Here is a 12165-nt window from a genome sequence, read left to right on the forward strand (position 1 = left end):
TTAGGTTTTACTCTGTTTTTTTTGCTGAGACTCTTTCTATTCATTGGAAGAATGCTCTTATGTCCTGGCTGTATAGCTGCCTTGGGGCTTCCCTGGTGGCTCAGACAGTAAAGAGTCCGCCTGCAGTGCAGGAAACTCAGGTTCAATCCCTGGGTCAGGAAGATCCCCTGGAGAAGGAAATGCCAACCCGCTCTAGTATTCATGCCTGGAGAATCCCGTGGACGGAGAGGAACCTGGTAGGCTACAGTCCAAAGGGTCACAAAAACTCAGACACAATAGAGTGACTGAACATTTTTCATAGCTGCCTTATTTGATAATTCCAACACCTGTGTCATCTCAGGGTTGGCATTTTTTCCCTTATGGGTTGAGATTTTCCTAGTTCTTTGTCAAGTCGTTTTATATTGTATCCTAGATATTTTGAATATTACATTGTTAGACCATGGGTCTTGTTTCAGTCATGAAGGGAATGTTAATTTTTTTGTCTTAGCAGACTGGTTAGGTTCAGGCCTTAAGTTCTGACCTACCTTCTGTGGACTGTGATTCTTTTGATTCTGGCACTGAGATTAGGATTTGTCCTGTGTGTGTGCCAGCCAGTGACCAATCTGAACCTGGGCACAGCCCATACAAATGGATTGACTAGCCAGTAGGTCAGTTCTCAGAACCTTTGATATGTTGTTTAGAATCAGATCACATATGTGAGCCCAGGAGTTTCTACACCACCTCATTCCCAACTCTCCACTATCTCCCCAAGACTTTCTGGTTCCCTGCAGCTCATTTTCATGGTCCTTCAGTAGGAAGTCAGGGGGTTAATTTGCCCAGTGTGCCATGCATTTCCCACAACTGCCTCTGTATCCAGGGCTAAGTGGTAGAGGACAGAGGGAGAAAAGTGAGCAATAGGACTTGGCCTCAACTCTTGAGGCCATAGCTCCTCTGGTCAGAAAGGATTCATACTCCTCAGAGAGATAGGCATCTACCCAGTCTCCCCCTGTGCTGATGCAGGATTGCCTGGAGTAGCAGAGAATGAAATTTTTTAGAAAGGAACTCCCCCCACCCCTCCCTTCTGAACCTTTGGAGTCCCCTTTTATGGTCCTTGGACCACAAAACAGGGCCTTGTAGTTCTTTCTGTGCATATCTGGTTTTGTATTTCAAGCTGGTTTTCAGTCCAGGCCAGACAGTATCTGAGGCGGGAAAATGGGAAACTTGCTGCAATTTTGGTGGTACTTTAAAGCCTGATGTCTACCCCAGCGTGCCTTCTGTCATTTACTTTCAGACTCCTCAGACAGCTGTTCTGTACATTCTATCCAGAGTTTATACTTTATTAGTGGAGAGACAGGGCGAGTGTGCTTAATTACTTCTGTCTTGCCCAGAGCTAGAACTCCAAGATTTACATCTTTTAACATTTATTTTTACGCATTAATTCCTATTCATTGTAGGAAATTTAGAAAATGCAAATAATTTTAAAAGGGAAAAACATCACCAGATAAAAAATTTTTAATTCATACATTAAGACTGTGGAATAAAATACTATGATCACTTTTTTTCCAGGAAAAGGGGGAAAGAGCAGCTGTGGAGAGGTGTACACATGCTATCACAGTAGAGAATTAAGCAAGGGCTTTTATGTTTCTTACTTAGGGGTTTATGCATGGATTGGAATCAACTTTGTTTTGGGAAGATTCGACCATGAAGATGGTGAGTGATACTGTCTTCTTAAGACAGTTCTAAGGGCTGAAGGTCTGTGTCATAACCAATCACTAGCATGTAAGTGCTAATTTTGATTTGTTTTTTTCCTTCTTTTTTCAAAACTTAACATGCTTCTTTTATTGCTTTTTAACTTTCCTCATTTATTTCAGTCCCAATTTGCTTTCTTTTATGGCTTTTTAACTTACCTCATTTATTTCAGAAGCTGATGCTGAGGCTCCCCAGGAATTGGTGACAGGACGCAGAAGGACAGTAGGGATACTGGATATGGGAGGAGCCTCTCTCCAAATTGCTTATGAAGTTCCTACCTCAACTTCTGTCCTTTCTCCACAAGAGGTATTTTACCTTTTGGGGAAATTCAGTTGCTAGGAATGCCCATCTTTGAGAAGGAAGGGCCTATGTTTTGACTTAGACCAACTGTCCTGGGTCCATATATTGCTTCAGATCATTGCTAGCTTATGTTATCTTGGGTCAGTTACCTCTCTGAGCCTCAGGTTCCTCATGTGTGAAAAGAGAATAATAACAGTATCTATTTCATAAAGTTGTGAGTATGAAATAACCACTTGTATAAAGTACTTAACAAGCTGCCCAATGTGTAATAAAAGCTTAGTACATTTTTAGCTATTATTATTATACTACTTATCTGGAAGAGTTGCCTGAGGATTAAACATGATAATGTAAATCCCAGAGTACAGTGTTTGATAAATACTTATTCATTAGATGTTATTCCCTTTCTTTTACTGATGATTCCATTCTTGTGCTTCTGTTATTCCTTGCCTTACTAGAATGTAAAGAATGCATTTTGAGGGAGAAGTTTTATTATACGGAAGAAAAAGAAATAAGACATTTTTCAGCACCTAGTATGTGCAAGACATAAGACATGTTACACTGCCCCAAAAGCTTGTGATCTATCAGTGGAGACAGCCTGTGGTAACAGGCAGACCACGACAGTTCTGTAATTTGATCTAAACTAGGGTTTCTCATCATTGGCACGATTAGCATTTTGGGCTGAATAAGTCTTTGTTGTAGAAGGTTGTCTGGTGCATTGTATGATGTTTCACAGCATCCCTGGCCTCCATCAGATGTCATAATGCCCCTATATCCCCCAAACTCCCAGTTTTGACAATTAAAAGTGTCTTCAGACACTGCCAGTTGCCCCTGGCGGTGCAAAATCACCTCTGGTTGAGCATCTTGGGTCTAAACAGAGAGCCATGGCAGTGTGGGCACTGGCAGGGTGAACCACATTCACAAAGGCTTGAATAGGTGCCTTCCATGCTGCCTTCATGGAAAGTAAGGTATTTACCTGGTCCTTGGATGATAGCAGCCTTTTGTATAGTGGAGGTTAAGGGAAGGCCATCTGTATGGAGGTGACAGTATGCACAAAAGCACAGAAAAAACAGCAAAGAGCCCAGAATGTCCAGGGAATGATGAATAGCCTGTTGTAGTATAGGGTTTTTAAGTGTGGTAATAGGGAATGCTAGGAAGTGATAAGATAAAGAAAGTTAGATCATGAGGAGTTTTGGGAGCCATGCTAGGGGATTTGGCTTTTTTATCTGTAGATAGTAAGGAACAAGCAAACTTTTTTGAGTAGGGCGGTCATAAGGGCTTAAGTTTCATCATCTATGAAATAATTAAACTCTGAAAGTCACCAGCTCTGAATTTTGTGACTATGTTAATCGTGTGACAAGGTTAGGGTCATTTTATGTCTTTGTTTAAAATAGCTCTATGAAGATGAAAGAATGCTATTAATACAAAATGTCTTAAAGAGTAGTCATAGCAAATGAAACCTGGTGTATTAGCAGTGTCATACCTTTCTAGAAATCAACCAAAACTAAAATTTCTTTTACATCGTATTGCAGGAAGAAGCTGCCAAGATCTTGCTGGCTGAGTTCAACCTGGGCTGTGATGTGCAACACACTGAACACGTGTATAGGGTTTACGTCACAACCTTTCTGGGTTTTGGGGGGAACTTTGCCCGGCAGCGCTATGAAGATCTTGTATTGAATGAAACTCTTAACAAGAACAGGTATGCTTGACATGGGATCTATGATTCTGAAATAGAATGTTGTCAGGCTGCAGATATTTGGGAGAAATGGTTACATCCTACCAAGATATTAATAGACATGTCCTTGCTTCCTCTTTCCTCACCACCCCTGCCAGTGGGGTAGCTTTGTGTTGTCGTTCAGTCGCTCAGTTGTGCCCAACTCTTTGTGACCCCATGGATGCAGCACACCAGGCTTCCCTGTCCATCACTGTCTCTCGGAGCATGTCTATTAGCAGTCCCACTTGATCTTCATCGGAGTGCCTTCTAATCTTTGTTATTAGGACTTAGAAAAGCACAGTGTCTTATTGAAGTGCCCATCTTCAGACATGGCATCACAGGATAAGTGAGCTCAATTAAGTCATTAATTTAAATTGTGTAGTATAACGTAGCTTCTAGAAGTTTCTTCCACATGGAAGTGCTCAGAACCTGTTTGCCGAATTACAGTGGAGTTGCATTTGACGTGGGACTTAAAGATTCCATAGCGTGCATAAAATATTCTCTCTTTAAGTTCAGAGTAGACACTTTTTCCTCTAGCACTGCATGGATCACTGATTCTTCATTTGTGTGCCAGATAAAGTATTTAAACCATACAAAAAAGATCTTCACGACCCAGATAATCACGATGGTGTGATCACTGACCTAGAGCCAGACATCCTGGAATGTGATGTCAAGTGGGCCTTAGAAAGCATCACTACGAACAAAGCTAGTGGAGGTGATGGAATTCCAGTGGAGCTATTCCAAATCCTGAAAGATGATGCTGTGAAAGTGCTGCACTCAATAGGCCAGCAAATTTGGAAAACTCAGCAGTGGCCACAGGACTGGAAAAGGTCAGTTTTCATTCCAATCCCAAAGAAAGGCAATTCCAAAGAATGCTCAAACTACCGCACAATTGCACTCATCTCAAACGCTAGTAAAGTAATGCTCAAAATTCTCCAAGCCAGGCTTCAGCAATATGTGAACCGTGAACTTCCTGATGTTCAAGCTGGTTTTAGAAAAGGAAGAGGAACCAGAGATCAAATTGCCAACATCCGCAGGATCATGGAAAAAGCAAGAGAGTTCCAGAAAAACATCTATTTCTGCTTTATTGACTATGCCAAAGCCTTTGACCGTGTGGATCACAATAAACTGTGGAAAATTCTTCAAGAGATGGGAATACCAAACCACCTGATCTGCCTCTTGAGAAATTTGTATGCAGGTCAGGAAGCAACAGTTAGAACTGGACATGGAACAACAGACTGGTTCCAAATAGGAAAAGAAGTTCGTCAAGGCTGTATATTGTCACCCTGTTTATTTAACTTATATGCAGAGTACATCATGAGAAACGCTGGACTGGAAGGAACACAAGCTGGAATCAAGATTGCTGGGAGAAATATCAATAACCTCAGATATGCAGATGACACCACCCTTATGGCAGAAAGTGAAGAGGAACTCAAAAGCCTCTTGATGAAAGTGAAAGAGGAGAGTGAAAAAGTTGGCTTAAAGCTCAACATTCAGAAAACGAAGATCATGGCATCCGGTCCCATCACTTCATGGGAAATAGATGGGGAAACAGTGGAAACAGTGTCAGACTTTATTTTTCTGGGCTCCAAAATCACTACAGATGGTGACTGCAGCCATGAAATTAAAAGACACTTACTCCTTGGAAGGAAAGTTATGACCAACCTAGATAGCATATTGAAAAGCAGAGACATTACTTTGCCAACAAAGGTTCGTCTAGTCAAGGCTATGGTTTTTCCTGTGGTCATGTATGGATGTGAGAGTTGGACTGTGAAGAATGCTGAGCGCCGAAGAATTGATGTTTTTGAACTGTGGTGTTGGAGAAGACTCTTGAGAGTCCCTTGGACTGCGAGGAGATGCAACCAGTCCATTCTGAAGATCATAAGCCCTGGGATTTCTTTGGAAGGAATGATGCTAAAGCTGAAACTCCAGTACTTTGGCCACCTCATGCAAAGAGTTGACTCATTGGAAAAGACTCTGATGCTGGGAGGGATTGGGGGCAGGAGGATAAGGGGACAACAGAGGATGAGATGGCTGGATGGCATCACTGACTCGATGGACATGAGTCTGAGTGAACTCCGGGAGTTGGTGAGGGACAGGGAGGCCTGGCGTGCTGCGATTCATGGGGTCGCAAAGAGTTGGATACGACTGAGTGACTGATCTGATCTGATCTGATACATATAGTTGTGGGGTTTTTAGTATTTACAATTCTTTGTACCATCATGCACATTAAAGGACAGCATAATCGAGAACAGAGTTCTTTTCCACCATGAAACTATTCACCCCCATTTGTTTAGCTGGAAACAATAGCTTGAAAAGGTACTGGTGTATCCCATTTATAATAATTTCTCTACAGCAATCAATTGTCTTATACAGGGAGCGTGTTAGACAAAATATTGTCTCAAGTCTTTTTTGTTTTTCTGAGTCTCAGCTCCTAAGAGTTCAAGGTGCTTTGGGAGAAGCCTGTTATTTGGATGATTGATGAATGCATTAAAATCAAGCAGTGTGTTTGTGTTCTGAAGATAGTCTTGCATATCCAGGCCTCCATACAAATGTTGCTTGGCCTAGAGCTCAGATGGCTCCCATTAGCACTGTGGTATCTGAAGAACAATTACTATGAAAGTTTCACACCAATTTTGTTTTGGTCCTTCTTCATTAGCTACTGTGCTTCCTTTTCCATTTTCTTCCTTTGTTGTTTTGCTCCTCCTTTATATCTGCCTGCTGTTTTCTGCTGCTTCAGAACAGGCTTGCATCATCTTCTTCTCACGTGTAAGTTTTTCCTCATTATGTATCTAAGTTACCTAATTCAGAAGACTGATTACTCATCTTGTGAAGCTGCTCATGTATAGAGAAATGTGTGCTTCCTGCGATGTTAAAACTTAATGTTTCTCTCTTTGTGATAATTTTCTGAGCTTTCCTTATAGGTGGTGTCACATCCTCAAAACAGGCTCCACTTGTTCCAAAGCATTTTATTGTGTTGCCACATTCCCATTCCGTCTTTCGGCCTTTACATGTGTGTGTGCATCTTCACCCACAGTTGTCTTAGGAATTGATGAGTAGTTCACTGTATTTGGCAAACTACAGTTGTATTTGGTCTGCACTTAATTTCCACCTTTGGCCAGATCTGCATATTAATCTCTTATTGCTAGACAAGTACAGACTTGAAATAACCAGAGCTGTGTGATGACCATGGTGGGCATCAAAACTTGGCCCTCTCTCCCCCGCAGAGCTGGGCATGTCCTCGGTCCCTGTTGCCATCCATCGCCACTGCACCACTGCCATGGACTGTCTTCAGGACAGTCCTCAGCCCTTTTCACTTCACCTCCTCCCAGTTGTCTCTCAAAACATTAGAACTGTGATCAGCACAGTGAAATCTTTTCACTTTTAAGAGGCAAGTGGTAATGAAGACCAGATGGAGAATAGCAGATTCACATCTCCAGTTTCACTATATATTGGGAAATATGTGTGTTGACTGAAAAACTGAACAAAATCACTGCCATATTTCTCTTTTTCTAAATTGAATTTGCATAATTTAAAAGTTCATGTGATGCAACCAAGTGGTAATGCTCATCCTTGTGTTTAGGGCTGTCATGTAGAGTAACAAGACGTCTGGGAAGCATCTTCAAGGAAGCTGGGTGCAGTAGTGATGTGTTTTGTTTGTTTTTGTCATTGTGACAGGTTGCTAGGCCACAAGACAGGTCTGAGTCCTGACAATCCTTTTCTGGATCCCTGCCTGCCTGTGGGACTCACAGATGTGGTGGAAAGGAACAGTCAGGTCCTGCATGTCCGAGGACGAGGGGACTGGGCGGCTTGTGGGGCCATGCTGAGCCCCCTGCTGGCTCGCTCCAACACCAGCCAGGCCTCACTGAACGGCATCTACCAGTCACCCATTGACTTCAACAACAGCGAGTTCTATGGTTTCTCCGAGTTCTTTTACTGTACGGAGGATGTGTTGCGCATCGGTGGCCGCTACCATGGGCCAACATTTGCCAAGGCTGCTCAGGTACATTATTAATAATAAAAATGACTCATACTGGCAGCAGCCATTTATTGGATGCTTAACTTTGTACCAGACGCTGTGCAAACGGCTTTGCATGTGTGATCTCACTGGCTTCTTGGCAGGAGCCCTGTGAGCCCTTATTTTACAGATGAGGAGGTGAACTTAGAGAAGTAACCTGCTATGCTCTACTGTCTGCTAATTAGTTAATCTTAGGTCTCCATGGATGTCCAGTTACCAGAATTATCACCCAGATCTAATATTGTCATGGGGGCTAATGGTTTTTCCTCCAGCTTGCCAATAGTCTTGTCTAATGTTTGTGGACAAAGTGTGATCTCCAGATATTTTCCACTTACTGGGTGTTCCCAGGTGTAAATGCTTTTGGAGATGATGTCACACAGGTGGGCAAGTCCACTTTCATTTTCTTACCTTGAGCTTTTAAGAGGCCAGTATGGACAGGTAAAAGTTTAGCTAGCATTCCACAATTCCTGTTCAATTTGGACTCATCTCTTTTTCATTTTTGTATATTTTTCTCTTTTAGCAGAAAAACTTACGGGGAGATCTGTCCTCTCATATTTTTTATTATCTCCCTCTGTCTTCTTCAATTTCTGTTAGTATGAGGGCTTAGTATAAGAAATAATATATGTAGTGTATGTACTGTTCTGTTCCCTAAAGGCAGTCCCTAAGACATTGAGGAAAGCCTGGTTTGTATTTGCCCTTTCCTCTCCAGCCTCCAGGAATACTGTCATATTTCCCTTCCTTTCCAACATTCCCTAACTGTCCATGGCCTGAATCTTTCTCTCATTTGAAGAAATTTTTTTCTTCAAATCCTTTTCCCTTGAACACCAGAGTAGGACTCAAGTTATTACTTGCCCAAACTGCTAGTAGCTTAATATGTTTTCTTTCTCAGGGTAAAGATGATTTTTTTTTTTAACCTTGACTCAACTGTTATCTTCCCAGTGACATCTTCCTTGGCCATCCTATGCAGAATTGCAGCCCTCCCCAATATTACCCTTTTCTCTTTCATGCTTATTATCTTTCCCATGAGCACTTATGTTATCTAACACACTCTTTGTATGTATGTGTGTATAAGTATGTATGCATGCATGTATATTTGGTTATTGTCTGCCCCCCCCACCACTAGAAGGTAAGCTTCATAAAAATAGAAATTTTTATTTTATTCACTGCTAGAGCCACCTGGCACAAAGTAGACATTCAGGAAGTACTAGTTTATTAAACAAACCAAAAGGAATGATTCCTTTGGTGAGAATTACAAGGAGACAGGCCAGTGATAGACTTTTGACCATTCTGTTCCATCTGTTTGACTTGTTCATGTCAGTCCTATACAGGGTAGAATGAAGCTGTCTTTGGCTTTTGATGTTGCTACTCCCGGTCCTAACCTTACCCATCTCTAAAGCCTAAGAGGCTCAGGAGCCATGTCAGGCTGGCTTTGTATGGACATGGGGGCAATAGGAATAAAAAGGAGTATTCCTAGGCCACTCAAGTCACCTAGTGGCCTGAGTTCAAGGACTTGCCTTGCCCAGGACATGGCACAGTGTTAAATGACTGAATATACCATTTCTGTTTTCCTGTTAACTAATAACCCACAAGTAACTTTGGAAATGGAAAACTGACTGTAGGGGAATTACAGAGTTTACCTCCCATTTCGTGTTGCATCATTTCTCTGTGTTTGTTCCAGGATTACTGTGGCATGGCTTGGTCAGTACTCACTCAGAGATTCAAGAATGGCCTCTTTTCATCACATGCAGATGAGCATCGACTCAAGTAAGTAACTTCCTTTTCTCCTTTAGGTGTGGCCTTAAAATGTATGAACAATGAATGAGAGAGAGTGAGTAATAGTACAGATTGGATTTACATTGAAAGAGAATTTGGTTATTTTAGATTTGGATTTTCTGAAGGGTAGAGGCCAAAACCGTGAACTTCCTTTAGTGAAGCCAAGGAAAACAAACTGGTGGTTACCAAAAAGTGTTCTCTCCAAGTGGTTTGAAATCAAAAGCAGTGGTCTTTTTATTTTTACATTTTTATTAAAATGTCAAACATGCAGAAAAGTAGAACAGAAACACATGTATAACTGTCACCTAGCTACAATAAATATCAATATTTTGCCAGTTTGGCTCATCAGTCCTCCCATTTTGTAAGTGTTTTAGTTAAAAATTTTAAACATAAACGAAAATAGAACAATATAATGAGCTCCTGAGTACCTATCACCCAGCTTCTCTCCTATCAGCTGTCAACTCCCCAGCCCTTCTTATTTCATCTATTTTCCTACCCCACAAATTGATTCTTTTGAAGCCAAACGTCATATTTCAGCATGCTCTCTGAAGGTAAAGGTTGTTAGGGGAAAAAAGAAAGCAAAAGAAAAACAGTCACAGTAGCGTTGCTGCCTTGCTTGAAGGTGTGCCTCCCTTTTGTGGTCAAATTGAAGATAAGGTAGGCTCAGATTTGGCTCCACCTGGAGGTGAGGAAGGTGAAATGGGGAGAGAGGGGTCTTTTTGACATTTTAGTGAGAATATGCATAAAGCATTAGGTTGTTTTTTTTTTCGTTCTTTAAAAAATTATTTTTTCACACAGATATCAGTGTTTTAAGTCAGCCTGGATGTACCAAGTTCTTCATGAAGGATTCCATTTTCCCTATGACTATCCAAATCTGCAGACAGCACAGCTGGTCTATGACCGAGAGGTTCAGTGGACGCTGGGAGCCATTCTGTATAAAACACGCTTCTTACCACTCAGGTAAGTGGACTGACCAAGCATCTTGAGCTTAGAGGATGGTAGTTGGTGCCTCAAAATAGGTTTCTTAAGTTACCGCTCCCTCAAAAAGAGAAACAAAAAACATCCAAATTCCCCTTACTACTGCCATGTGAAACTGCTGTTACTTACCACATATGTTGAAACAGAAGGAAGTCTTGAGAATTATTGGTCTGGAGTCTGTTCTTCTTTGTAATGTCAGGAATTCAGTAATTTTTTAACTTTTTCCCCTGCCGTGCTGCATGACTTGTGGGATCTTAGTAACCAGGGATCCAACCCACGCCCTGTCCTTGGCAGTGAAAGCGCCAAGTCCTAACCACTGGACTGCCAGGGAATTCCCAGGAATTCAATTTTATTTATCTACAACAAATCAGTCTTTATAATTGAGCTCTTACAAACAACTTCTAAGATACTGACTGATGAACTAAAGTTACTCTGAAACTGTATCTGACTCGTTGTTCATTCAGTCGTGTCCGACTGTTTGTGACCCCATGGACTGCAGTATGCCAGACTTCTCTTTCACCATCTCCCAGAACTTGCTCAAACTCATGTCCATTGAGTCAGCGATGCCATCCAACCGTCTTGTCCTATGTCATCCTCTTCTCCTGCCTTCTCTTATTTCCCAGCATCAGGGTCTTTTCCAATGAGTTGGCTCTTTGCATCAAAGTACTGGAGCTTCAGCATCAGCATCAGTCCTTCCAATGAATATTCAGGACTGATTTCCTTTAGGGTTGACTGATTTGATCTCACATCTGACTAAAGAACCAGTGTATGCTATTCCTATAGAGCAGTCTTTCTTGGTGGCCAAAGTCACTCTCGAGATCATGTCATTGACTTGGATGGCTTTTGGGTGGGCCAGAACAAAGGACAGGAGATGCATTTCGGGGATGTCTTGCTCTTATGTACCATAAGATATTTGGGATCATTTTTAGGTGCTCTCTCTTCTGGACTATTTCAGATGAACTCTTAATCTTTGGTGCCTGTTTCTTTAAACTCAATACTGTCGCAAGCCAGGTGAGTGAGAGAAGTGGGAAACTGGAGAGCATGTGCCCCAAACAAAAGGCTGATAACTGTCGTGCAGAAGTGCTGTCCCAGCATCTCCCAGCTCTCCTTGATCAACAGAAGCCAGAAGTCCACATTTTATATGTAGTCTTACTGTTTGGAGATTCACATTTTTAAAAAAACACTGCAGGTCAAACAGAATGAAAATGGATTGGGTGTTTGGACTACAAGAGAAGAGCTTCTCTTTTAGACAGACGGACCATTGCATTTAGGTTTACATGTCTCTATTTTTTCTTCAGATTACAATTTGTTAAGTGACATCTTTCTCTAGATATATCCTAAACTCTCAGGAAGCATAGCAACTTTTTTAAAAATACTTATACTCTGATTTCTTGAACAGGTTCAGGGGCCACCCTATTCTCATTAGTACTGTATTTACCAACTGTGTAGGCTGAGGTGGTATGGGGTCACTGTTAAGACATTTTACAGATAACCAGTCTTGTCTTACTATTCACTTTTTTGGCTTCTCATTTTGTCTCCTGATTTTAGAAGGGGTAGAGGCTTCCTCTAGGCTTCCTCTAGGCCAGGGAAAGGAAGATACAGGAGGAATCTGGGCTTGTGGACATGTTTCAGCTTTGCTTGCTCTGTGGAGCTGGTA

The 12165-nt window shown here is 41.7% G+C and overlaps 1 protein-coding gene and 1 pseudogene across 6 annotated transcripts in view; one reads left to right on the forward strand and one right to left on the reverse strand.

Annotated features, from left to right (window-relative positions):
- The window catches only part of ENTPD7 (ectonucleoside triphosphate diphosphohydrolase 7), a 52231-nt gene that overhangs the window by 34485 nt on the left and 5581 nt on the right, over positions 1 to 12165 (forward strand). For 5 of the 6 annotated variants that reach the window (XR_008707153.1, XM_055560577.1, XM_055560579.1 and 2 more), the window contains 6 exons: positions 1633 to 1689; positions 1901 to 2034; positions 3558 to 3724; positions 7418 to 7742; positions 9436 to 9521; positions 10329 to 10490. Coding sequence is in view for 5 of the 6 variants with exons in the window: in XM_055560577.1 (XP_055416552.1) it covers positions 1633 to 1689; positions 1901 to 2034; positions 3558 to 3724; positions 7418 to 7742; positions 9436 to 9521; positions 10329 to 10490 (931 nt within the window). In the remaining variant the exon portion in view is untranslated. Of the gene's footprint in view, positions 1 to 1632; positions 1690 to 1900; positions 2035 to 3557; positions 3725 to 7417; positions 7743 to 9435; positions 9522 to 10328; positions 10491 to 11437; positions 11520 to 12165 lie in introns of all 6 variants that reach the window. The other variant, XM_055560578.1, reaches the window with a different exon arrangement.
- LOC129636843 (receptor-binding cancer antigen expressed on SiSo cells-like) lies at positions 6233 to 7141 on the reverse strand (annotated as a pseudogene).

The sequence above is a fragment of the Bubalus kerabau genome, chromosome 22, assembly GCF_029407905.1.
Source record: "Bubalus kerabau isolate K-KA32 ecotype Philippines breed swamp buffalo chromosome 22, PCC_UOA_SB_1v2, whole genome shotgun sequence".
Classification (NCBI taxonomy): Eukaryota; Metazoa; Chordata; class Mammalia; order Artiodactyla; family Bovidae; genus Bubalus; species Bubalus kerabau.